The sequence below is a fragment of the Nannospalax galili genome, unplaced genomic scaffold (assembly GCF_000622305.1).
Source record: "Nannospalax galili isolate Female #2095 unplaced genomic scaffold, S.galili_v1.0 scaffold135, whole genome shotgun sequence".
Lineage (NCBI taxonomy): Eukaryota > Metazoa > Chordata > Mammalia > Rodentia > Spalacidae > Nannospalax > Nannospalax galili.
Genome location: NW_008338998.1, coordinates 1615204 through 1641607, shown reverse-complemented (window position 1 = coordinate 1641607; position 26404 = coordinate 1615204). Strand labels below are relative to the sequence as shown.

At 40.5% G+C, this 26404-nt stretch overlaps 1 protein-coding gene across 2 annotated transcripts in view; it reads left to right on the top strand.

The window, feature by feature from the left end:
* Positions 1-26404, top strand: part of Gabrb3 (gamma-aminobutyric acid type A receptor beta3 subunit) — a 240860-nt gene that overhangs the window by 203312 nt on the left and 11144 nt on the right. For both annotated transcript variants that reach the window (XM_008833630.3, XM_008833631.2), the window contains exons 6-8: positions 960-1097; positions 19845-19997; positions 23776-24020. In XM_008833630.3, the coding sequence (XP_008831852.1) occupies positions 960-1097; positions 19845-19997; positions 23776-24020 (536 nt within the window). The remainder of the gene's footprint in view (positions 1-959; positions 1098-19844; positions 19998-23775; positions 24021-26404) is intronic.

Genomic DNA, 26404 nt, shown 5'->3' with positions numbered 1-26404 from the left:
AAGGAAACACCTGATCTCTGGCTTCTACACACACACACACACACACACACACACTCACACACACACCACATGTACATACACATGTACATACACACAAATAAAGAGAAAGAAGAAGGAAGGAAGGAAGGAAGGAAGGAAGGAAGGAAGGAGGGAGAGGTAGGGAGAGGAAAGGGGGACCAGAAGGAAAAAGAGGGAAAGAGTAGAAGATAGAAAGGATGGATAGAGGAAAAGAAAAACAGAAAAGTAAAAACAGAAAGAAACAGAAACAGAGAGAGGAAGAGAATTTACTGTGGTCTTCCAGGACACCTGGGTGTTCAGATAACTCTGGGCTTTGCTTTTTTTTCAATCATCACAAGTAGCACTGCGTGCCACCCAGGTGAACATGAGCACTGCTCCAGAGCTGGGTGGTACTACAATCCTGACCATGAACACCTTTGTGATGAGGTCACCTATGCTAGTGCATCAGGGCCAGGAGTCTCTCAGCAAAAGGCACTTTTAAAGTGGACAGGCAAAGCAGGCACTCTGACCTCGTGTAACTAAGCCCCAACTAGGAAACCTGGCTCCCGGTTTCTGTAGCCATCCCAGAATTCTCCCTACCTGACTCCCCTCAACTTGCTTATTCCTTGTTGTTAAGATGTATTTAAACTCTCTGCTGAGTGATATCCAGACATTTGTAAAGTTATATTTTACATACAGAACTCTGACCTGAGCTCTCATCTCCCACAACTCCAGTTCTCTGCCCTCAGAACCAGCCTGGCACAAATCATACTGCTGAGGTAGCACACAAATACTTGAAAGCTAATTCTTTGACATTTCTGACAGACAGGTACATTAAATAATTCTTTAATCTATTAAAGTCATTACTTCCATTTTAACAAAGAATTTCTTGGGCTGTGCATTGCTAGAAAATGACGATGTCTTCTCGTATCCACCATGTCCCTGCTTCTCTCTCCTGGTAGATGGTTACACCACTGATGACATTGAATTTTATTGGCGCGGCGGGGACAAGGCTGTCACTGGAGTGGAAAGGATCGAGCTCCCTCAGTTCTCCATTGTGGAGCACCGGCTGGTCTCGAGGAATGTTGTCTTCGCCACAGGTGACTCCTGTGTCTACTCCCAGTCCCTTTGGGATGCTGGCTGCACTGGCAGCACGGTCTCCTTGTGAAGCATGCATCCACAGATCACAGGGATGCTTGTTCAGAGCACCATTGTCAGGAATTCGCCATTATATGAGCCCCTTTTGTCTGTATGTAGAGGAGATGGGTACCTGTGATAGAGAAGAGGGTCTACCTGAGAGTGAGGTGCTCTCTGGGACATGCTGTGGAAAGGTATGACAGTAGAGAGGGATGCAGATGGTCAGTGTCTGATGACATAAGTAATACTCACCCATGGTCAGAGAAGAGGCTGTCAGTGGTCTTGGCAGCAAGAAGGAAGGGACAGGGGAGATAGGAGGCGGCTGTTCTCCCAGGAGCTGGCCACCTCCTCATCCTGAGCTCAGTCAGCTTTGGTGATCCAGGATGACGAGGTCCATACTGGGAGGTCCATACTGGTATCCCTGTACCTTAGAACATGGCCTTCTCCTAGTGCTGTCTGGTTAAGGTTGCCCTGGCCTGAGCTTCATTGCCATTTTGTTTCAACAACCCACAACCAGACGGTGTCGTCTGCTCTTCTGTCTGTGTTTACTAAGGTTTGACTAAATTGCTGTCACGTATACATTATAATTTGTGGTACTTTCTTGGTAGCTTTTTATTCTTGGTGTATTCTTTGCATGGTAATTGAGATAATAAAGTGCTTTGCAAACTCTAAGGTATAGCCATGTCTGCAAACTCTGCATTGAAAATGCTAAGTGAAAGCAGAGCTGTCTACACACTTGAGCAAAAACAAGCAGCTCGGAATCAGCCCCAGCCCTGCAGTGGTGTTCATGAAGCCGGTGCTCTGCTCTCTGCCTGGTGCCTGTGGGTGAATGCTCCTGACCACTAGCACCTGCTGCTTCTTCTCCTTCTCTGGTTCATCTCATCTCGGTCGGTGCTGTTTTCCTCTAGGAAGCCTTTTGACCTACTCCACCTGCCGCTGCTAGATTGAGTGGTTGCTGTTTGCCTTCATGTCTACAGGAGGGAACTTGCCCTATCACTGCTTGCCCATCCTGCTCCCACTTTGCTGCCTGCCTGGGCTCAGAGCACTAGTTGTTGACTACCTCCACAGTGGGTTGAGGTTGTTATCCATATCTCTCCTCTTTGCCTCGGCTTCTATGAACCAATGTGTCAGTGGAGACAAAAGCTTGAATTCTTGTCAGATCCATTTCCATGCAGTGCTGGTTAATCCTGTGCACTGGAGTGTCTGTATGGGACACAGTAAAGTGCTCACTTTGGGTGGGTAGTGAGAACTCCCAGAATATCAGGCTCGGCATTAAGAACTGTGCCCACAGTAAAGACAATTGCTCTGTGATGCATTCAGAAAATGATTTATTTATTACTTACACGACTGAGATTTAAGCTGTTCTATGCTCTAAGCCTTATGAGCAAAAGGTCTCCTCTGACTATAGTGGTAGTATTCCCACAAGGGAGTGATCCTGCCCAGGCCTGCCTTTGTCAATAAAGTTGCCTTTGTGGCTGGCAGAGTGCTGTTAGGAAGGTCTGGCTGTATTCTTCAGAAGCCCAGGGAGAGGTTGTGGACTTGGCAGCTTCTGATCCTGTGTTCTTCTCCACATGCTGCCTCTGCCACTGTGTTACCCACATGCACAGTAGAGCACGTCCTAACCATTCTGGAACAAACACACTACAGGGAAATCCTCAAGCTTTCCATAGACTGGCGACGCCGGCCCAGTGCAGCACTGTCTTCTCTCTAGCCCAGTCTGAGTTCCACATTCACCAAGTAGTGCACAAGGCTTCATGGCAGCCAGTTATAAAACCTCTTTCTCTTGAAGAACTTGCACTTTAAAATTATCCTAATTGTCCCATACATGGAGAAATAGTATAACCCTCATCATCTTAAAGATGTTTTAAAGCTAAATGCAATCCTAATTTATTTTCCTTTTCAAGGGGATTGTGAGTTCATGCAAATTGAATCAGTAATCAGGACTGAAAGACTTGATAGCCTAAGAAAAAAGTGCCAAAACAAGAATTAGGAGAGAATAAAAGCTCTGAGAGTTTACTGGGACCATACAGACTAGATGATGATCTCATGATCTCCTTGGGATGTGAACATAAGGCAGAGGGACCAGCGTCTGCAGGGTGGTGGCTGAAGGCTGTGTGACTGGATACATAGGGGAGGTGCCAGCTTGCAAGCTCTCTCACTATCACACAATGGAGATTGTGTGCCTCATTCTCCCTTTCCCATCTGTGGGCAGTGATTCTGATCTATCTCTTGGATGATGCTGCAGGGTTGCAGACTATGGGGGGGAGGGGGGCACACATACAAAGCAGAAAGCAGAGTCATGAATACTACTCACACAGCAGCTGTCATGATGAAAGAGGGGAGGGGCTGGCCTTAGGAACATAATACAGGAGCGTCCTATCCCAGGGGAGTTCTCCTTGGCCCTCAAGGTTGCAGCCAGCAGGTATACATTCAAATGGGTCATTTCTGCAGAAGAGATAATTGAATATTTTCCACTGAGGAAAAAACACATAAATAAGTAACATCCTATACTCTAGCATTTAATGTGCTCAAATATCCCAAGTCAAAAGTACAAGGCACTTCAGGAATTTCAGGAAATGCGCACAAACTAAGTGTGTCTAGATTTGGGGGATTCTTTTGACCAGAACTTCGGTATTAATAGTCTAAAGAAATTTGGAGAATGCTGTTCCTGAACATGACTTTTAAACATAATCGCTTAAGTAGAATCAGAACATTTATATTGGAAAAATATTGAATTAGGCAAATATTATATCATAGTTTACTTATGAGTTGTAGTAAAACCATTGATCTCAGCATGAATCATAATACAAGAAATCTTTTCTGTTATTTTACCTAGTTTCTGTTTAGTTAAACATAATGAGTACCTGTTACTGAGGTATTTAGGATATGGCAAAAATATGTATTTCCTCTTAATATCTTTAGATCAAACTGGTTCCAGTTGGTCAAAGAAGGTAATAAGGTAAGAAAGGTACAGCTCAGGGGTAGAACAGTTGTCTACGTGTGCAAGCCCTTGGGTTCCATTCCCAAGGAAAGAAAAAGAAAGAAAAGGTGTGGGGGGGGATTTTTAAGAAATTGTCAAACTTCAATTGTTAGACCTTCAAATTAAGCAGGTAAGACATCACCATGAGGAAAGATTTGACTTTTTCTCATGCTGTAATACTTGATAAAGAAACTTTTATAAAGAGGTTTTTTTTCAATATATATTTTATTGAATTTTTGTTCTTTACATACATCTTAATCATATTTAGAACCCCTCCCCCATCTGCCAACCCCCCCAAATAGCTTGCCCACAGGATTTCATGCATTCTGTCATATATGGTAAGTCCTATAGAGTCAAGTTTGTGTACCCAGTTGTGCCTCAGTGTGATGCTCACATAAACTTAGAGCAATGGTGACAGCATGCACAAGACCCACACAAACTCAATCAGACAAAATCTCAGTATAGAATTGGGGAAATGGGTGGGAGGCCCCAACCTTAGCTGAGGAAGTGTTGTCAGGTGATTACTGCTGGGTGAGGGAGAGTTGGTCTTCTTTAAAGGAGTAATGCTAGGTAAAGAGGTACTTTTAACTTTAATAGCAATATTTGTCATGGTTGGCTTAGGTTTTCAACTTGAAACACCTGGGAAGAAGAAACCTTATTTGGGAAATTTTCTCTATGGGATTTCCTGTCAGCAGGTCCATGAAGGATTTTCTTGGTTGCTGAGTGATGTGGGAGGGCCCAGCCCACTGTGGATGGTGCCCCGCCTACCCCCCTGGTCAGATGGTTCTGGGCTGTGTGAAAAAGGCTGAGCACAGACCAGAGCAGCAAGCCAGCAAGCAGCATTCCTTCATGGTCTCTGATTCAGTTCCTGGCTTCAGGTTCCTGTTCTGCCTTGAATTCCTGCCCTGACTTCCCTTAATGATGGACTGTCACTTGGAAATGTAAAAGGAAATAAACCCTTTCCTCCCCAAGTTGCTTGGGTTATGGTTTTTAACACAGCAGTAAAAAGAAAACGAGAACAATACTCATAACTTTTCTGATAGTTGAACACCTATGAGGGAATAATCAGGTAGCTGCCCTCCACACCAGACGCAGAGCATACTGGTACCAAAAGCCCCCCACATTTTGAATTTCTTCCCCTCTCTCCTTGAAAATAGCCAGTCTTGTGACTATAGCTCATTTTGCCTGTTTCTGAGCTTTGTTTAATGGAGTAGTAGAGTCCAGATTGTTTAGTGGCTTCTGTCTACCTCAGCCTGACATTTGAGACTTGACTCATCGCCACACTGTGCTTCAATGTATTTCCTTTGCTGTGCTCCTGTGTAAATCTGTCACAGTTTATATAACTACTGCTTCTTGTGCACAGGTAGGAATAATTCAGCTGTGAAAAGCTGTGAATATTTGCACAGATAAATGTGAAATGTACATCTGAGAGCAGAACTAGGAATGCTCAAACTGCTTTCTAAAATGGTCACACCAAGGAATACTCACACCAGGTAGCCTGAGGCCCCTCTGCCTCATAGCCTTAGACATTGTCATGGGCATCACGTGCTGGGTATGAGACGCTGTCTTGTGTTTTCAACTTCCATTTGTCCTGTTACTAGTAACGATGAGCACTTTTCTGCTGCCTACTTAGAGATTTTCTTTTATGAGCCATCTGTGTAGGTTTTTGGTAAATTGTTCTTTTCATTAAATCACAGAAACAAGTGTGCTATACATTTTGTGACTGGTGTGCACTGTAGGTCAGCTTTTCCCTCTTTCCTAAGCATTATTGCTCTGTAGGCAGCACCCTGATCACAAATAGTTTGCTTGTGTGGGGGGTCTGCGCTGGGGTTTCTGTTCTGCTCATTGGCTTATTCATTCACCCTTGCAAATTGCAGTACTCACTCTATGTGGCACATCCTTCTCTCTCTTCATTTTTCTTTATTGTTTATTCACGCTTTCATTTCTTTATAAATTTCCTAATCAGATGATTAGTTTTCATTTAACATGACTTATCTTTTTATTAGGACCACATTAGTTAATTTAGTAAAAAATGACATTATTACACTTCCAATTTGTGTGTACCCCATTTTTCCATTTATTCAGGTCTTTAACTTGTCTCCATACTCTGTTCCATTTGTCTATGTAGAAATCTTGCACATCTTATATATCCTAGACGTTTGACATTGTCTAATGCTATAAATGCTTAAATATTTTAAACATAATTTTCTGCTTGTGTGTATTTATAAGAAAACAATGTTTTTGTATTGAACAATCTTGATAACATACTCATTACTTCTAGTAATTTATTTTCGGTGGGACAAACATAAGGATTTAATGTAAATGTATTTGGAATCTATATTTCTACATTCTAACTTCCATTTCCTACTGTCACTATGTATTTACTTTATCGCTCAGTGGTGTAAATGTTCACCTGGATCATCTTCTTTATTATTATGTCTTTCTTTTATCTTCAAATCTTTGTGAACATTTTCCTTCTGCCTAAGGAAGAGCATTTAAATAGTATCAAGAATATTTTCTTTAATATGGGTCTTCTGGTAACAAAGTGTTTATAATTAATTTTTAAATCTAGATACAGGTATGACCTTATTTTTAAGGTAGGCTGTGTGTTGGTGATAGCTACCTAGGTTGGCTTATTTTTTTTTTTTTTTGACTTTTCCATTTGATGATACTGTTTCATTATCTCTGGCTTTGATCATTTCTCTTGAGAAGACTTACCAGTTCAAGTGGTGCTATTTTAAGTTTAATCTTCCCTTCTTGATGCTTCATGGTTTTCTCCTTATCTCTTTTTCCTTGATGTAGTTACCATGTCCTGTATAGTTTTCTCTGTAATCCTTTTGGGGCCTGGCAATCTTGATTCTGGCCATCATAGGACCCCTTGGCACACCACCTTCTCCAGCTCTGCACTGACTTCAACCTCTTCTAGAATTCTGAACCTACACACATGAAATCTCTACTGTGCCTATATCTTTCTTCCTCCTTTCTTTGTTTCATTTTCTCCTCATTCTTTCTCCTAGGAACTCATTTTTGAGGGGGTTGCTCTGCTTGCTTCAGCAAGAGACATCAGCAGTCCAGGGTAAGCTTCATCTCTTTGCTAGAATTGGGGTAGAGCTGACTCAGGATCAGCCTCTGTGCTTGTGTGAATCCTGCTTTACTTTTACATCTTCAGCCAAGTGCTTTGTGCAAGTATAACTAACCCAAAGTACAAGTGGATTTAGTGTGGCTCCCCTTCTTAATAGTCCCTGTCTCTAGGTTTTATCCCCAAGTTCCAGGAGTCTGTCAGATATTCTGCTTAGCTTCTATATTCCTCTTCTGGACTATAGCTCCCCCTTCCCTCTCTCAGTTAGCTTTTCTCCCCAATCTTGATTGATATTTTGAATGGCAAGATATCTCCCTAATGACTTCAACGAGTTCCATTTTATTACTTTTATTGAGTATGTGCCTATGTGTGGTTATTCACAGGATGCATGTAGACCATATGGAAGTCAGGGGACCATTGTAGGAGTCAGTTCTCTCCTTCCACCAAGTGAGTCTTAAGGATGGAACTCAGGCTTTCAGGCTTCACAATGTCTTTACCCACTGAGTCATCTCAAAATTCCAATGCATTTAAATTGTTTCCATATTTTCCCAGTCATATTCAGCACAATCAGACTACCATACTTGGGAGTTCCATATCTCTGGACTCATATAACTAGGCTTAGAAATATCCATAAACAGGAACTAGAGAGGTGATTCAGTGGGTAAGAGTGCTTGCTGAGCAAGCCTGAGGACATGAGTTGAGATCCAGATAACTGTGTAAGAAGCTGGTGTGGCTATGTGTGCTTGTAACCCCAGTGCTATTGGGAGCAGAGACAGGAAGATCACTGGTGCATGCTGGTTACCAGTCTAACTCCAGGTTCAGTGAGAGACCCTGTCTCAGAGGAGCAAGGTAGAGAATGACAGAACAGGGTACCTGATGTCCTCCGAGCTTCCTGATCATGCACACATGTAATGATATCACAGTCTCATACACATATACATATTCACAAAGAAAAATTGCATCTATAGTGAACATGCACAGGCATTTGTTTTTGTCATCAACCCATAAACAATATAGTATAAAAACTGTGTACATAATGACTGGCATGGTGGCAGGGTTCTGCAGTGCCAGCCCTTGGGAGACAGAGGCAGGAGGATGGCAATCTCAAGGCCAATATGGGATACATAGCAAGACCCTATCTCAACAAATAGACAATTTGCATATCATTCATGTAGTATTAGATTTTGGAAACAATGTACAGGTGAGCTAAGGCGTGCAGAAGTATGTTTGTAAGTTCTATGAAAACACTTGTTCATTTTACATAAAGGACTTGAACATCAGTAGATTTTGATGTTTCTGGACATTCTAGGACCAATCCCTCACAGACATCAAGCCATACTGTATTATGGGTTATCTGCTCTGTAGTACCACAGCACAAAGCTTTAGTATCCATCCCCTTCACTTTGTAAAGAAGAGTTTCAATGTCTAACACTTATTTTGTTTGGTTTTTAGTACATGAGAGTAAAAAAGAAAATTTAAGAGACATTCCTTACATCCCCATTAATGAAAATATAAATCACGTAATTCAGTATAGTTCTGATATCATATGGAGGAAGCTTTCATTCAACAGTGTGCTATTTGAGGAAAGTACTTTGAAGTTCAAAGTCAGGTCTGAGACTTTGGTTGTAACAGTAATGAGGTATGAAAATGTGTGCAAAACACTGGGATTGCAGACAAGTGAAGGAGCAGGGTTTAATGAAATGCTGCATTAAACTGATCTCAGCGGACATGTTTGGCCCACATCAGGGAGCACTTACCTATTTCTCTGAACAGAAGGCTCACCAGATCAGTGCTGCATCTTTCACACCGGTTCTGATTGTGTGTCCTGCAGACTGCCAAAATTTGCAAAGTCTAGTTTTTGCCAAGCTGAAGTTTACTCTCAAGTTTTTTGTTTTCTTTGAGCAGAAAGTTTAAGATTGTTGCAAGACCCATAGAGAGCAGATTATTTATTATACTTCTTTAACTGTGTAATATTTTTAATTCTCTTCCTTTTTCTGATGTATAATGGGATAGTTACATTTAGCTAAGATTAAAAGACAAACAGAAAGATCCAAAAGGAATGATAGTGTTTCAGTTGAAGAGCTACGAGTTTTCTAACCTTTAAAATCAGCCTTTAAAATAGTATCTTGCTTCTTCACTGGAGATTATAACAAACTGAAGTTTTCTTCGAGTCCATGTGTCCCACTCTTAATGTATGTACTTAGACTTCTTTAAAGTTGGTGCCCATGAGTGCACTTTTTTTTTCTTTTTGGTCTTTTTGAGACAGGGTCTCCCTGTAGCCCCAACTGTCCTGGAACTCACTACGTAGACCAGGCTGGCCTTGAACTCACAGAGATCCACCTGCCTCTGCCTCCCAAGTGCTGGGATGGAAGTCGTGCACCCCCACGCCCGGCTGACTTTTAAGCTTTATTAAAGTCCTATTGCCAAATTTTTGTCCATTATGCCTACAAATAAAGATATTATAGATATAGAAAAGAGAAATAAAACAGCAATAATATAATTACCATCTGTATATTTTTTGTAATTTAATTTAATCTTGAACTCAAAAACAAATTGTCATGCCAGTGTGGTGGTGCAGCCTTTAATCCCAGCCTTCAGGAGGCAGAGGCAGCTGGATCTCTGTGAGATACAGGCCACCCAGGTCTACACAGTAACTTCTAGGCAGGCTGGGACTAGGGAGACCCTGTCAAACACAATGTAAAACAAAACAAAACACCCAAACCAAATTGTTATTCTTTCCTTCTATGCCCATTTATTTTCCTTAGAAATCCTTACAGTGTTCACCTGGATTTCCAGACTGGGTCCCACTCCCAGTTCCTGAGTCCTAGACAGCAGGCTTGGAGCATGTTTAGGGCTTGTGCCAGAAAACAGTAACTTTATCATCTTGATGCTATGAAATCACTCTCCTTTAAGAGTTCTTGACATATGTCTTATGGCCAGAGCCAGGTTTTATCAAAAATTCTTCATCCTAATCTTCATTATAAAAATATTTCTTCTCTACCTCCATGTTTTTGGAGTGCCTGTAAAACACTAGCAGAAAAATTCAAATATGCTCAATGGTGAGGAAATTTTTATTCAAAAGAGGAAGGAAAAAGGAAAGGAACAAGAAATATGCTTTTACTGAGTGTGAAGAGTTGACAAAATAATGTACCTTCTACTTGATATGAATTAAGCCATGTAATCCCAATAGTATACATACAGGGTTTCTCTTTTTTTATTGATTAATTTATTTTTTAATATTTTGTTTATTAAGTTTATTTTATGTGTATGAGTGTACTGCCTGCATCTGTGTAAGTGCACCCATGTCATGCAATGCTCACAGAGATCAGAGAGGGTGTTGGGTCCCTTGGTACTGGAGTTTCAGGTTGTTAGTCGCCATCTGGGTGCTGGGAATCAAACCGGGTCCTCTGTAAGAGCAGCCAGTGTTCTTAACCACTGAATCATCTCTCCAGCCCCTGATTAATTTATTGAGATGTACTCTACCCATTTCTAGCATATAACTCGATGATGTTTAGTATATGTGCAGCTCTGCAAACAAGAACACAATCAACGTTAGAACATAGTTACTGTCTCCCAAAGAAACTGTGTGATCATTAGTGATCATTTTGTGTTTCTGTGTATGTGCCTTTTGTACACATTTCACATAAATGGAGTTATATCATGTGCAGTCTTCTCTGGTTGACTGCTTTCACTTAGGTTACTTTTTAGGCTTTGAAGATTCATTTGTGTTGCAGTATGCATTGTTTCTTGATTCCTTTTTCACTGAAGAGTAATAGTTTGTTCTGTGGTGTCAATAGACTTGACACCTTCTTGCCTTTTCAGAAGTTAAGGAAATTTTGGGCTGTTTCCTTTTGAAAGCTATTAGGCATGAGATTGCCATGAACATCGTGTGCATATTTTAGTTTGGGCATTTCCCCTTTTGATTTATGTTTAATTCTAATAATTTTATTAATTTTAAATGTTTTATTCTTGAAATTTCATTCAAACATACATACATATAATGAAATATTATAACTACCCCTCATGTCCCCCTCCAATTCCCCCATATCCCCTTCAATACATCCCTCCCAACTTCATGTCTTCTTTTTCTTTCTTTTTCATAACCCACTAAGATCAGTTGGTGCTGTGTACATGTGCATGGTTATAAAGCCTCCCACTGTAGTATGGGAAACACCCATGATGTGTCTCCCCACCCCCAGCACCTATCACCTGTCAGTAGCTCCTCAATAGGGGGTGGGTCCTAGAGAGCATCTACCCCATCTAAGCTGGAATTTGGGCTATCTTGATCTTATGCAGATCTCGTGGAGGTAGCCACAGCTGCTTTGAGTTCATGAGTGCGACAGCCATGTTCTGGCCAGAAGACAGCCTTTCCCAGCTTTCCCCATCCTACAGCTCTTACATCCTGTCCACCTCCTCTTCAGTGATGATCCCTGAGCCTTGGTGATGGGGGTACTAGTATAGATGTCCCCTTTGGGGCTCAGTACTTATTCCTTTATTCTCAGTACTTTGACTAGTTATGCCTCTCTCCATTGACTGCCATATAAAGCAAAAAGAAGCTTCTCTAACCAAGGTTGAAAGTATCCCAGCTTTATATAAGCATTAAATTTAAAGTAATAAAAATATATGATTAAATTTAACATTTAATATTTATAGGTGTAAATATAACTAGAAGGCAATTTAACAGCATAACCATTGAGCAAAATATCAATCGCAAGTTCTGCCCTAGGGCCTATGACCTCCCCAGCCATGGGCTTTTGACCAGGATTACAGTATGAAGCATGCAATTCTCTTTTGTGGAGTAGGCCTCAAATTAAATCAGAAAGCAGTTTAGTTGCCCCATAATAGTCGTGCCACTGTTATACCAGTGAGCGGGGCTTGCCTGGCATGGCAGCATTTTAGCATGAGGGTCCAGCACGGAGTAAGACCATTGATATGTTTTCTCCGAGCAGCCTGCATAGCACCTTCTGGCACTGTGGAACCTAGGCAGCAGGGAGGATGTTTCCCAGTCAGTTTGAGATTGATTTCTCTATGTCCTATAGCCAAAGTGTGTAGTGTTTTCAGTAATAGAGTTTTACCATGTAGTTGTGGTGGGTAACCAAGAGTAATAGCAATAGGCTAGGTTTTTGTTTTTTGGTTTTTTTTTTTTTTGAGGCCTCTGAGGCTTCCCAGACTAGTAACTCCTAGAAAGGTATCCATGCCTTACACTACATTTTTAATTTGATAACCCATGGCTATGTATTTATTCAGTTGGAAAATGAATTCATGCACTTAGAAGTGGAATTACTAAATCATGTGATACTCTTTCCTTTTGGGGGACTGTCAGAATATTTTTTAAAGTGATACAGCCATTTTTTATTACTATCAGCAGCATATAAGAAGTCCAATTTCTTCACATCTCCCTCTGCCCTTAGTGTCATTTTGATTGTAGCTATCCCACTGTGTATGAAATGGTATCTTATTATAGTCTTGACTTGCAGTTCCCTAAAGAGTGGTGATGTTGAGAATCTTTTCCATGGCTAGTGTCCATTTGTCTGTCTTCCCTAGAGAAATCTCTATTCTATTCAAAGCCTTTTCCATCTCTTTATTTGGTTATTTAATCTGGGAGGGGGGTTGTAAGCATTCTTTCTTTCTTTGTTCTAGATGAAAGTTTCTTATCAGATATATGCCCTGGGAATATTTATTCCCATCCTTTGGTTTGTTTTTTCACTTTCTTGGTGATATTCCTTACAACATACAGTAGTATTTAATTTTGATGAATTGTGATCTATCACATTTTCTTTCAGCACTCATTGTATTCTTGCCCTGGTTTTATATACAAGGAAACACAATCTCTATTAGATTGGTTAGCCTCACAGGAAAGAGTAATCCAAATAAATGATGAGGCGTCATTGCGCAGACACCTGCTCTTCACAGCAGCACCTCATTAACTAACTGCATGCTTTTATGGTGGCGGACCAGAAGGGCACACATGGCCAACTTGGGGGTATTTTCAGCTTGAATTCTGCTTTTCCATCATTTCATATATTTCCTTACATTGATAGATTTTTTTTCCAATATGTACTAAAGTGACTAGTAATGGTATTGAGAGAATTGGTAATGCAATTTTTAAAGCAGGGTACTACTGAGAAGCTCAGGTGAGTCTTGAACCTCCTGCTTCAGCCTGCTGAGTGCTGGGATTGTAGGCATGCAACACCATGCACAGAGTTCACTGTTTATATTTGGGGGCTGTATTTCAAAGTAAAAGGTAAATTTTAAGTGAATAATATAGCATTATAAAGGACCCAAGAATAGCACTGGCACTTCTTCAAGAATGCAGTGGTAAGCATCCTTCAGCAGCTGCTTGGATGAGGAAGAGGTACACGTGTCTGGGTCAGCTCTTTAACAGCTAGGGGAAGTATCATCTTTCTACCTTACAGGTAGAATGGCTGCTATCACCCTAAAAAGCTGGCTTGACATCCTATGTACATATTTTTAATGAAGATCTTCAAAAATATTGATGCCTAGAGAGTGATAAAAATTTAGACAGAATTAGAGGTCCAGAACCTTGTTTTGGCATAGCTTTCAATGCGACTGGGGAGAAAGGGTTGAGATCAGCATCTTTGCTAGATAGTTTTGCCAAGGAAGCCCTGACTTGGAACTGAGCACTGTGTTCAGGGGCTGTGCCTGTGCCTGTTGACTCAGCAGCTGCTGGGGACTGTCCACATCTGCATTGGCACACAGGCACCAGACCATGGCTTTACGCATTTCTGTTGTAATTTTAGGACTTCTGCTGCTGTCTTGAAGGGTGTCTTTACACTGTTGACTTGTTACTGCTTGATTTTGAATTATCAGCCACTGGCTGTGATTACTTGGGAATTCTTCCCATAGATATGGCATCTGCCATGGTATTTAACCTTGCCAATATAAGGACATTGTCTAACAGAGCTACATAAAGATGTATACACAGCAGAAGGCTGTACTTAGGTCTTGTCTGATGATTCTTGAATTCATGAACTTTCAGAAATCTGATTCCTGGTATCTCCTGGCTCTGTGGGGTCCTTCTCCATGAAAGCTTTCCTTCCTGCCTGCCCAAAGGAATTTATTCATCCATTAGGGAAACCTTCCCCAAATCAATAACTTCTCTATTTACCTCTTTCCATGTAGTGTGTTCCTTGGTGTTGCCAGGCTGGCTCTGTCTGGCTCCTGGCATGAATTGGGAGCTCTTTAAAACTGCTATTTCCTCAGTCTTATGGTTTGCCTAAGAGAAAGGCATGGGACCTATACTAAGTGCTAAAATAAGGGGAGGTTGAAGTAGCTTTAAAGTATTTGCTAGACAGATATATTAGAAAAAAATACTGTATTTTTTTATTTTATTTATTTTATGTGTATGCTTGTATCGCCTGCGTGTAGGTAAGTGTACTCGTGTCGTGCAACGCCTACAGAGGTCAGAAGAGGCTGTCGGATCCCCTGGGACTGGAGTTATGGACAGTTGTTAGCTGCCATGTGGGTGCTGGGATTCGAACCTGGGTCTTCTGCAAGAATAGTCAGTGTTCTTAACTGCTGAGCCATCTCTCTATCCCATATTTTCTTAATTCTAAATTTTGCTTGGCAAATTTCCAGAAATCCATGTAGTTTTGAAACTGGATGTGTCCTCTTCCTAGCGACTCTAATGCTCTTATGGCATTTGGCTCTGTGGTCCTGTGTCTGGCCCCGATTCTGCAGGACAGGTTCCCCACAGAATTGCAGTTGTTTTTCACTGCATGTGTGCTGGTCTCAGCTTGTGTGGGAGTAGTTTCTCCAAAGAGGTACTTCAGAAAATGGTAAGATATTTGACTTAGGAATTGGAAAGTTGAGAAATGTTATTTCATTAGAAGTGTTCGTTGTTCCACCTAGAAGAGGATTAAATGGCATAAGCGTTGGCAATAAGACTTGAGGTGGCCAGAAAGATATGCATTAAGAATATGTGGCACTTCTTCCTCAATGCCCCACAGTATTTTGGTTAGAGAGAACGGAATGGGTATGTTACCAGGAAAGAGGTAGAAATCTTTGTTTGTAAAACTATTGGAATTTGGGGGTTGTTTGTTATTATAGCATAATATAACCTACACTGACACACAAAGGCTATTCTAAGTATGGTTGATGTGGTGAGAAGTATCTGAAACAAGAAGAAGCAAATGATTGGTGACACAGTCTGAGGATGCCATCAAATCACAAACCAAGAGCAACTGCTGAAATTACTTCAATAAAAATCTTACAGTTGCCATGAAATTTCAAACTAAGACACAGTGAAAACATGGAGTTTTTTTTGTGTGTGTGTGTTAAACTCAACTAAGAGTCTCAAGAATGAATTAAGCAGTCCTGCCCTGATTCATTCTACATATGTAAGCACTGATGTGCAGTATGTGACAGTGTGGATATTTATCTCAGCACTGCCATTGCATTACTTCAAACAGCTGGGAGACTGTATACCTGCTGAGGAAGATCTGTCTTTGGTAAACATCCGTAATTAGATTTTAACAAAATGAAAAATAATTCGAGTAAGCACTGATATTTGGAGGAAGCAAGAGGAAAGGAAGTGGCTTTTGGTCAGGGACTCCCAATGTGGCTAATAGAATGTACTTCCTAAGACAATGGTTATGAATTTGCAGTCATGAAGTGAGAACAAATGCTCAGGGCAATGTGAATCTCCTTCACTAGACACTGGCTTGTTTGTGCAGAGGCATGGTAAAAAAATAAAGCACAAGTTAAATTGGGAAAGCATCAAGCAAATAAAATTCCCAGGTGAGCATTTTAGTGATTGCGGGAAGCAATGGACCATGGGAGAGTTTTGAGTGTGGGATAGTCAGAGTGGCCTTGTGCTTTTGAAATATGGGGTAGAATCACGGGTCTGCATGTGGAAGGCCTGTGAGGGAATCCTCAATGACACAGTATCTCGGTACTCCACATTCATATAGGATGGAACATAGGACATTTGGCCTGTGTTGAATCTGTTGCAAGGAAGCTTTAGCCCACTGATGGTATCTGAAAGATCAGTTAACTACTTATGGAACAAAAACTATAAACAGTTTCACTTCATGTCAAATTCTCAAATAATTGCCAACCCTCAGAATAGTTTAGTGGGTGGATATCTGTTATGAACATATCTAAGACCAAAAATCAAGTTTTAAAAATCATAAAGAAACGAAATTCAATGACACAGTGTTATAATCTTATAATAATTTGGAGGCTGAAGCAGAAGGATCAGAAGTTTAAAACCAGATTTAGCAACCTATACAGATGCTGACTCAAAGCAGAAAAATCATTTTTTAATATTTTATTTTTATTTTTTTACAAAAAGCATTTCATTACAGCTTTAACATACTCAATAACAGTTTCCAGAGCAAAGATACATCTCTTTCAAAAGTGGCTATAAAATTTTTAGGTTCACTGTTGAATTAATACAGTTATACAATATTGAACTCAGTATAAACCCTGTAAGACATAAAATTGAATGAGTTTTTAACCTTTAAAAAAGATCTCCATTTCATTTTAAAATATACTGTTTCTTACAGAAACTCGAAACAGGACTGAAGGTAGAGCTTGCTGTGGAGAGGCTTTGCAGCATGCTTGAAGCTCTAGGTTCCATCCACAGCAGTCATAAGGAAACAATGTGAAATAGATAGATACAATTTACACACAAAATTTAAATATCTATAAGTCCCTACTCAAACTTGTTAAAAATTTTAAAACAAACAACTGGGAGGCTGGAGAGATGGCTCAGAGGTTAAGAGCATTGACTGTTCTTGCAGACAACCTGGGTTTGGCACCCACATAGCAGCTAACAACCAGATATCTTTAACTCCAGTTCCAGGAATCTGATGACCTCTTCTGAACTCTATACAACATGGGTGCATTTAGATACATGCAGGCAAAACACTCATGCAGATATAAAAAATAAATTAGCAAACAACTAGGAAGATGGTTAGTCAGTACAAGTGAGAATTTATATGAAAAGATCTAAAATGAGCAAATGAAAAACAGGAAAACAGAAATGAGAAGATAATTATGAGATGAGTAAATACAGAGAACAAATAAATATTTAGGAAATATTCAGTTAAAGAAGTTAAGGCCGGGAATGTAGTCCAGTAGTAGGTATCTCACCTAGAAATTAATTGAAAGGGTATGCTCTTTCTCATGAAAATTAATAAAAGAGTTATATAGTGTCATGCTTGCAAGGTATGGTAGGCACTTTAGAAAGAGCAGGTGGGGCCAGAGTACATTGATCTTCTTTTGCAAAGTAACCTGACAATATTTATGAAAGCCTTAAGCACAGGCCCAGCAATTCTTCCTAAGAAAATGAGCCTAAATATAGCAAAAGAGCTCTCTGCAAAGTTATTCTTCAGATTACTATTTATAGTTATGCAAAAGTAGAAGTCGCCCAAATTTACAACATTCAGGAACTTATATTTATAATAGATAGATTTCATGTATATGTATTTGGTGGGAAATTGGGAAGAATTTAAATTGTGTTTACACATAATTTGTGTCACTTATGACAATGTTGATGCTTTGTTGACAATGTGATACATATGCATTTGTTCAGAGCCTCAAAAATAGATGACACACAGATGCACAAGAAAAGACAGAGGCACGTTCTTACACTCCCAGTTTTTAGGTACTACATTTATTAGACAATTTCTTTTCCTATGTAATTCTGGCTGGCAATGTGATTTGCAATAAAGTAAGCAGCCAGGGTACAAAAGCAGTTATTGCCATATAAAAGTAATAACCATGTGAGTGAATGATCAATATGAAAAAGGAACACTGGGACAAACATGCAGGGGCATGGAGCAAAGTCTAGGAAGGACATGTGGAAGGAGTGACAGATTAAGAGTTACCAGTCCTGGCATGTAGGGAGGTCAGTAAAGCCAAGGTCTCCTGAAACTTAGGCTTAGATCACAGCTTTTGAAGCTGAGGATCACAACAGTAAAAGATTTATGAATGCACAGTGATCAAAAGTTCAAAGCAAATGTGTTATGAATCCATCGTGTACCTGGAAGTACTAGGCCATACTGCATCCCACAGCTTCACTGCAGCCTTAGTTCTGCACACAGCACACACTTGGCACTGCCCGTGCCTTCACACCACACAACACCAGAAATACTGGGGCTCAGGTCCACAACTTTGTACGTTGTAAACTTCAGTGCTTTTATTGCACATGCATGCAAAGTGGTCTTTTGTTACATATTAAATCACATAATGACTTAATTATGAAAGCAAAGAATTTTGATATTCTCACCATTATTCCTCAGATGTAAGCATAAAATTAATATCTTTTTGAATTATATGTGTTAGAATGTTTGATGTTACAAACTTTTGTTTGAGTTGCTGACTTGAGTTTTGTCAAGATCATTAAATGTATTTGGGCTTGAGTTTAGGATAGAATGCTTAACTTTCTGAGGTGTCCCTAAACATGCTTCCAACATTCTGTACATATGTATCTGAGGTACTGTTCTTGGCACTGATGATTGTAAAACACCAGTCACCTCCAAAAAGCATCCATGATGCCGCATATTCAGTCAAAATTCAATTCTTTATGTAAAAATAACCAAGTATGTCCATCTCGTTGAAATACAAATTTGCTTTGCCTTCAATGAGTGGTAAAAATATATATAGCAAAGAATTGTTCACATCTGAATTTCTTTATGATTTATTATGAGTAAATATTTTAATGGTGTAACTTTTATACTTGAAGTCATACAAAATTTTCTTTAGCAAAAGAGGTTATGTGCAGAAAAAAACTAAGGTCTGATATAGGCAATCTTAGAAAGAGTGAACCATCTGTCAGCAGAGAGGGGTTCAGGAGTGGATAGATTAGTTAGAGGATCACTTTGGAATTTACTTCCTATAGTTTCATTCGAATCCAGGAGGTAAGAAGCTGAGAGGATTGCAGCTGATGATTGGTCTGTTGAAATGATCAGAAAAAAACTGTATGCTTGTGTCGCTCTGAGGAAAGAACCTCAAAACAGAATACACAAATAGCATTGCAGAAGTGGCATCCCAAGCACTACACTCTCAGCCCATGCTGGCAGTCGTCACTGGAGTCCAGAGTGTGCTGGTGGGGTGAACACATAGTGACCCATGGATTCTGCATGATAGATCATGCTTCTCTGAGGGTTTTCTTGGTGCTTCTGCTGTAGCCCGTAGGGCAATGCAGTATGCACCATGGCCTTCTCTGGGCCTGCACTTACTTCCTGCCCCTCGATTTCTGTGTGTCCTTGAATTGTCTCTGGTGGTCTAGACCAGTGCCTCTGACACCTGTGCTCAGGATCTTCTGAATAGGCAGAGTTATCATCTAGATGCCTAGTATAGGCTTTCCTTTATAGAATTTCCTTTGTTTAAAAAGGGTTTAAAAAAGACAGTCCTCAGTGAAAAACTAAACGACACCACACTTGCCCTATTCTGTACTCTAAAATCTCTCCCGAGTTTTCCCAGGGACAGTTCTTAACTGAGCATCTAGCCTTAGAGCCCTGTTTGCATGATAACTGACATACACTCCCCTCTGGATTCCTCTACCTCTACAAATACCACTCCAAGCTTCATGTCAGTGGAGGATTCTCAGTTCATGGGCCCTGGGAAGAGGGAGCAGACTCTGCCAGGATTCTTCACAGTGTTTTTGTCTGTTCACCACAGGTGCCTACCCTCGACTCTCATTGAGTTTTCGGTTGAAGAGAAACATTGGCTACTTCATTCTACAGACGTACATGCCCTCTATACTGATTACGATCCTCTCATGGGTGTCCTTCTGGATCAATTATGATGCATCTGCTGCTCGAGTTGCCCTTGGTATGTGCGACTTTTAAGTCATATCTAAAATGTAAATGACCATATCATTACAGTATTAAGGGAATTTAAAAGCTATAGTTCAACTACAGTTTTTTGACATCATGACATCATCCTTGCCCACTTAGTCACTGTTTATCTTGAAACAATAATTTCATGCATGAGTCCCTTGATGTGTTAATTTAATTATAAGGCTTAAATGTGATTTTTCATGCCCATGAAAGGGAAATATGCTTGCAGAATATTTGCATAATTTAACTATTTTTGACACTAATTTTAAAGTAAGGATTAACATTTCCTGCTCAAAATTATTCTATGGCCCAGAAAGATGACTTGATTAATTGTGCAATTCTTCTTTTTTAAGGCAGAAAAATCATCAAATATTATAGCATATAATTGAAATCACACAATTTAATGAGCATTAAAATAAGCAGCTAATTATGAGTCATTCTCAAGAGCCCTAGTAAAGTTTTCTGTCCATTGGTTATTTGGCAAATAGATTATCAGTATACTATATATATCATATCTTGATATACAATATATCTTATATGTTCTGACATTATTTTAATATTTGCTTACTAAGGCTTATATTTTCAGAAGGATTTTTTTCTACCCAGCTAATTATTATGAGACTTTATAGACAAGATCATTATGGGAATTTCAGTAAAGTAGAGGTGATGAGCCTTTCCCAGGGTATTCCTCTGGGTTGAAGTTAATTTCTGAAGGGGAGTAATGAAAAGGAACCAGGGAGGTAAAGGAAAGAAAGAACCTGAGAGAGAAGAACAGTAGGGGACAGGTGTTACTAAGGGAAACTAATAATGGAACTTTAAAAAACTGTAGGAAAAGCAACACTTCTGCCGGTAAAGCAGTGGACAGGAAAGCGTAGTTCAGGGCTCTAATTCTCCTCTTGCACCTGCCTTTCTCCAGGGCCAAAAGTTGACTTAATGTTACATTTTCTAAGACAGTGCATGTATGTGAATGCCTGGCTTGGACCCATAGCTATGTAACACGCACAGTTGTCTTCATGATTAGACATTTTACCTCCTAGGAAATAGCACATAAATATGGCTTAAGTGGAAAAAAAATAGACAGCAAGTACTAGAGGTGTTGGGAATTGCTGTATTGTATAATAAAATACTCTGGGAAAAAAAGAATAAAAAAAATTAAGAATTCTACATTAAAATTGTTTTGTATTTCTAATGGCTATAATGAGCAAAGTTCTCTTAAGTCTCTAAGATTTCTCTTTAGCTGCGGAGTTTGCCTGCAGGTTACACTTCTTTTTGTTTTGAATATCACTAGATCACTCCTTCCTACACTATTTTGTTTTCTTTGTATCTACAAAATTCAGAGACAATGAATTTGTAGAGACTGATCCAGATTTTGCAGAGCTGTTATTTTATAAACTTTGAAGTTCTTTCTTTTAAGGAAAAAAATACCTATAGGAACAAACAAAATGTTACTGGGACCCCTTCCAAACCTGGAAAAGGCTGTAAGCTGAAATGTCAGGAGCTGTAGAGCGGCTCTGCTGCAGGGAAGCTGTTACTGCAATTAGAGCAATATAATAACAAAAAAGATGTAATTACCTGGCGATGCAAGAGACTAGTCATACTGAAGATGTGACTCTCCAATGTTCCCAGCTACTACAAATTCTGTACCTGCTTAGTCATAAAATATTGTCTCCCATAATGTGAAACAGCCTATCAGAAATGGTTTATGGCAATCCAAACTCACCATGGTTAAGAAAGTTGCTTCCATGTTTTCTTAATGATATAGCACTGTTATTCTTACCTTAAACCATGCCTTAGTAGCATTTATGGAATGATGTTGCTCACAGACTTCATCCCTTGAAGACTGTCAGGTCAGACAAGGGTTAGAGGTGCAAGACGTACCAGAGGCAGAAGGGAGTAGATATTTACAAACGCACAGTGAGCCTGTTGCCCTGAAGTCCACAGACAGCAATCATCTTAGGGCCAGTGAGGTCTGTTTGGATAAGAAGGTCCTTGTGGGTACTAGCCTCAGAGGAGATGAAGTAGTCTTTATGGGACCGAGTTAGTTCTTGGGAGAGAATTGTAAAAAACTGACTTCTCCCCACCTTTGGCTTTTTAAACTGTTATGTGACCTTTCCCACTCACTTACTTGGCCACCATGGTGCCATTCACCATGTGAGGCCACCAAGATGGACAAGCCTTCATCATCCCTGAGATATTAGAGCTAGCCTCCTGGAAGCTGAGAAAACAGTACTGGCGAACATTGTGGTATTTTTGAATAATGGGGAGAATGCCTAGTTTTATAGCATTTGGGTGGTGTTTTCACATTTATTTGTAAACTGTAATTATCCCATTGCCATGTTCAAATTTTTTAAATCCCCAGGTGCACATGAATATAATGTCAAAGGGAATCTTAAAATATTCTGACATCTGAGATTTCCGTACATTTCATAAGCAATCGTGGTTTGCAATTATACTTAAAAATAGCTTCTTGGCTCTTGGTTTTCTTCTCTTGCTGTTAGTAGCCTCTCAGAGCTCAGGGAGGGTGAGCATGTGCTGCAGGGAGAGCCTTGGCTCCTTCTCTGCTACTTTTCCCTCATTATGGCAGCCTGAGCTCTGCAGCCCAGGGATCTTCTCTGGAAGGCACAGGGAGAGGGAGCATGCCTCTGAGGGCAGATAGGAAACTAGAGAGCTGTAAACCAAGACACTTAATAAATCCACCCCCCGATAGGTGGCCCTGCCTCTGCCCCAGAACCTCTGTCTTACATGTGCTGAGCTGCTGAGTGGGCACGGCCTCTAAGCCTCAGGCGCATCAGTCACTTTTTTGTGACTTTTTTGTGATGAAGAAATTATCGGTCTCTTCCCTGTGAGTGGCTCCTTTTTGAAGTAAATCCTAAAATAAGAAGGCAGAGGCAGCTGTTTTGTCCACTAGGTCCTAGAAGACACACTCATGATCACAGTGAGCAATGTCAGTTTCATTAGTGGAAAAGGCTGGTCCTTTGGAGCTACAACACTCTGACAGAGTTCTTACTATCAGAATAGTACAGTCACCATGGCAGGAAATCAGTTTGTTTGTTGCCATGACACTCAGAAGTGAGTGACCTATGCCTTCTGCAAGCACAGCTTCCCTGGATTCAACAAGCTCTGATCATGTCACCACCAGCATGCCACTAGTTTTTGTGGCTTTAGCTCATTTAATCTGTAATCTCTGTATCTGGAGAACTATGCCTCATACTGTGGGAAGATTGTGAAATATGCTGCTTATGTGGCCTAAAAGACTACACCTCACTCCCTTAGGAAGACAGGCATCCTTCATACAGCACTGTGTAAAGAATCCAACCAAGTGGAAAAAAAAAAAAAAGAGGATCTGTTCAGTGTTAGAACATGAGATTCCGAGACAGGAGCAAATCCCTCAGTCCTCCTTTGAATGCACATTTTCCTGGTTGAGAGAAATGACTCTGTGAGCACATCTGTCCTAGGGCTTCACTCAAATGGCCTCTCTCTTTCATCTCAGAACTAAGCTTCTCCTTGATGCTTCAAAGCCCCTCGCTTGCTTCCAACCAACCTTGGCATAGTACAGCAGCCACACTAAACTTCACGGGGGCCAGGCCTCTGCAGCCCAGACCACACAGCAGGCTCTGTCAGTTTCTTGGGGTTTCCCAGCTAGACAATCAGAGCATACTTACATTCTGGGATTGTCTGCATTTCTTTTAGCACTCATGGGGAGGATGTTCTTCTTAGCTACTCTGGCCAGGGCTGGAGACTGCTGCACTCATACTGTGTTTGTTTCCTAGGGATCACCACCGTGCTCACCATGACGACCATCAACACACACCTTCGGGAGACTCTACCTAAAATCCCCTATGTCAAAGCCATCGACATGTACCTAATGGGCTGCTTCGTTTTTGTGTTCCTGGCTCTTCTGGAATACGCCTTTGTCAACTACATTTTCTTTGGAAGAGGCCCCCAAAGGCAGAAAAAGCTTGCGGAAAAGACAGCCAAGGCCAAAAATGATCGTTCCAAGAGTGAAAGCAATCGGGTAGGCTCTAAAGGCCTGCGGCTTGTTCCTAAGGCCTCCCAATTCACCATGTGACCTTTGAGGAGCTAGACCCTCCTTGCCCCTAATGCTATGAGATATCTTAGTGCAAGCCACAGGGTTCCATTTAACCAACATTAATGCAGGTGCTGGAGAGGCCAAGTTTCCCAGTGTCCACGGGAAGGAACGGAAGGGGAGGCTCTGGAAATTAAGGCTCTAGCATGATCTGGGGAAACTATTTACCAAAATGACTCAGTATCCTCTTAGTTCTAAAATTGCAGGTTTGATCATCCAACCTGCTTCAGTATTGGGCAGAGTAGTAGGCAGCCACCTCATTGCTCCACTCTCCTGCTAGTCACAGTCCCATGGGGAGAACCCTGAGTATAAAGCTGGAACCAGCAGGGCAGGCTCTGACAGATATGTACCAGTTCTGGCCTCTGCCCCTGGGGTGCACCCTGTTCTGCACAGTAGGGGTTACCCATTCCACCAGAAAACCAGCAAAAGTCCCCTAAAGGCCAAACTTGTATAGTACCCTTACAGTAACAAGGGTCTATGTCATTGGATGGCATTTGTTTGCTTTCATAAAAACATTTTAATGATATTTTAATGAAACACATTATAGTTTCTACAAAGAGTCTTTAAATCTGGCCTTTTAGATCTTCATCTCTTTAAATCCTCAAGATTATTTCCTCTACCAGTTTAAAGGCTGGGCTTACTCCTCCATTTCTTTGAGGGTTTTTTTTGTTGTTGTTTGTTTGCTTGTTTTGTTTTTTGTTTGTGTGTTGTATTACGTTTTTTTATTCTTGTTTTTAAATCTTACTTCTCAAGCCCCTGAAGGTTTGCTGTCCTGTCCTGATCTCCTCCTGCCAGCCTGGGTCTCTAGTGCTGCCTGACCTGGGGTGGCCTGGAATAAGTAGCACATGTCCGTGAATGGGCTGAATCCAGTTCAGTGAGTGGGAGTGTCCCCTTCCTTTTTGTAAAGCATAAAGTTGTTCAGTAAACCCAGGATTTAGGAATAAAACTAGGTTTTCCACAGACAGAATTATCTTGAATATCTGACTGGAAAATCTACTTAGTGCTATGCTGCTGTGTTTCTAAAAAGATGGCAGCCTACTATGAATACACAATATGCTTTGGCCGTGTGGTTTCCAAGGAAACTAGAATTCATCATGTGGTTGTTGTCTCCGTGACAGAGCACATGTACAGACACATCCATGAACAACGCTGTCTTTCCCAAATCTTGTTTTATTTAAAGAGTATAAATGTTTCCATTTTTTTTCTAAATGAGACTGTTTAAAACAGTGAAATTGTCGTGGTTCAGAAATATCCTTTTGAATATGAAGTGTAAAATCAAAAAGAAAACCCCAGCCCTATACCATTCACGAAGAAAATTATCAGAATGTGGAAAGAATATAAATATGATGCAGAAAAAAATCTTAAGTTGATTCATAACTCCATTTTAATTTTTCCCCTGAATTTTATTTCTTTTTTTCTGAATCATTTTTGTTGCCATTCAGTTCCTAAGTTTTGAAGTCAGCATACAAATATTCATGTATTCTGATTTGGGGCACCTATCTGATGCTCTTAAACATAAGCATGAAAAATTATTCCTTCCTTACCTAATAATTTAGTGATAATTTTTCTAAAACATTTTTATTATTATTTGTTAATTTTATTTTATGTGTATGAGTGTATTGCCTGCATGTATGTGAGTGTACCCAAGTCATGCAATGCTGCGGAGTTCAGAAGAGGGCTTCAGATTCCCCTAGAACCAGAGTTAAGGATGGTTCGTAGCCACCATATGGGTGCTGGGAATTGACCTGGGGTCCTCTGCAAGAGCAGTCAGTGCTCTTAACTGATGAGCCATCTCTCCAGCCCCAGTGATAATTTTTAAGTAGAAATGAACCTCCCCAAAAGCTTATATCCTGATGTAGATGATTATAAGAAAAAAGATGAGGAAAGAGTTATATATTTCATACCAGACAGAAAAGGACTAGCAAACAGGGCAGCAGCTCCTTGTAATTGTCACTTATGAGTTCATAGTCCTGATGCTTAACTTTATCAGTGTGGTGAACCACAGCCTGTAGCTTTCCCCTGACTGATGGGAAGTGTCAATCTACTATAGGAAACTGACTTCTCATTGTCTTTCCTAAGAAAACTGCCTGACCCATGGGGCATGTCATGGGCAGACAGTGTCCTCCAGGGCATTGCAGGCCATTAGCCAAGGATTTCTGCTATGAGCAACTGCGTGTGGGACTGTTATTGACCCTGTTTGTGAAAAAACAGGAGTAGATTTTCCTTATACTTAGTGGTTGTGCAATATTTTAACTTAGCAGTTGATTCTTAGATGTGCAGAATACCTCTTCATTTCTCCTGATACAGTACAG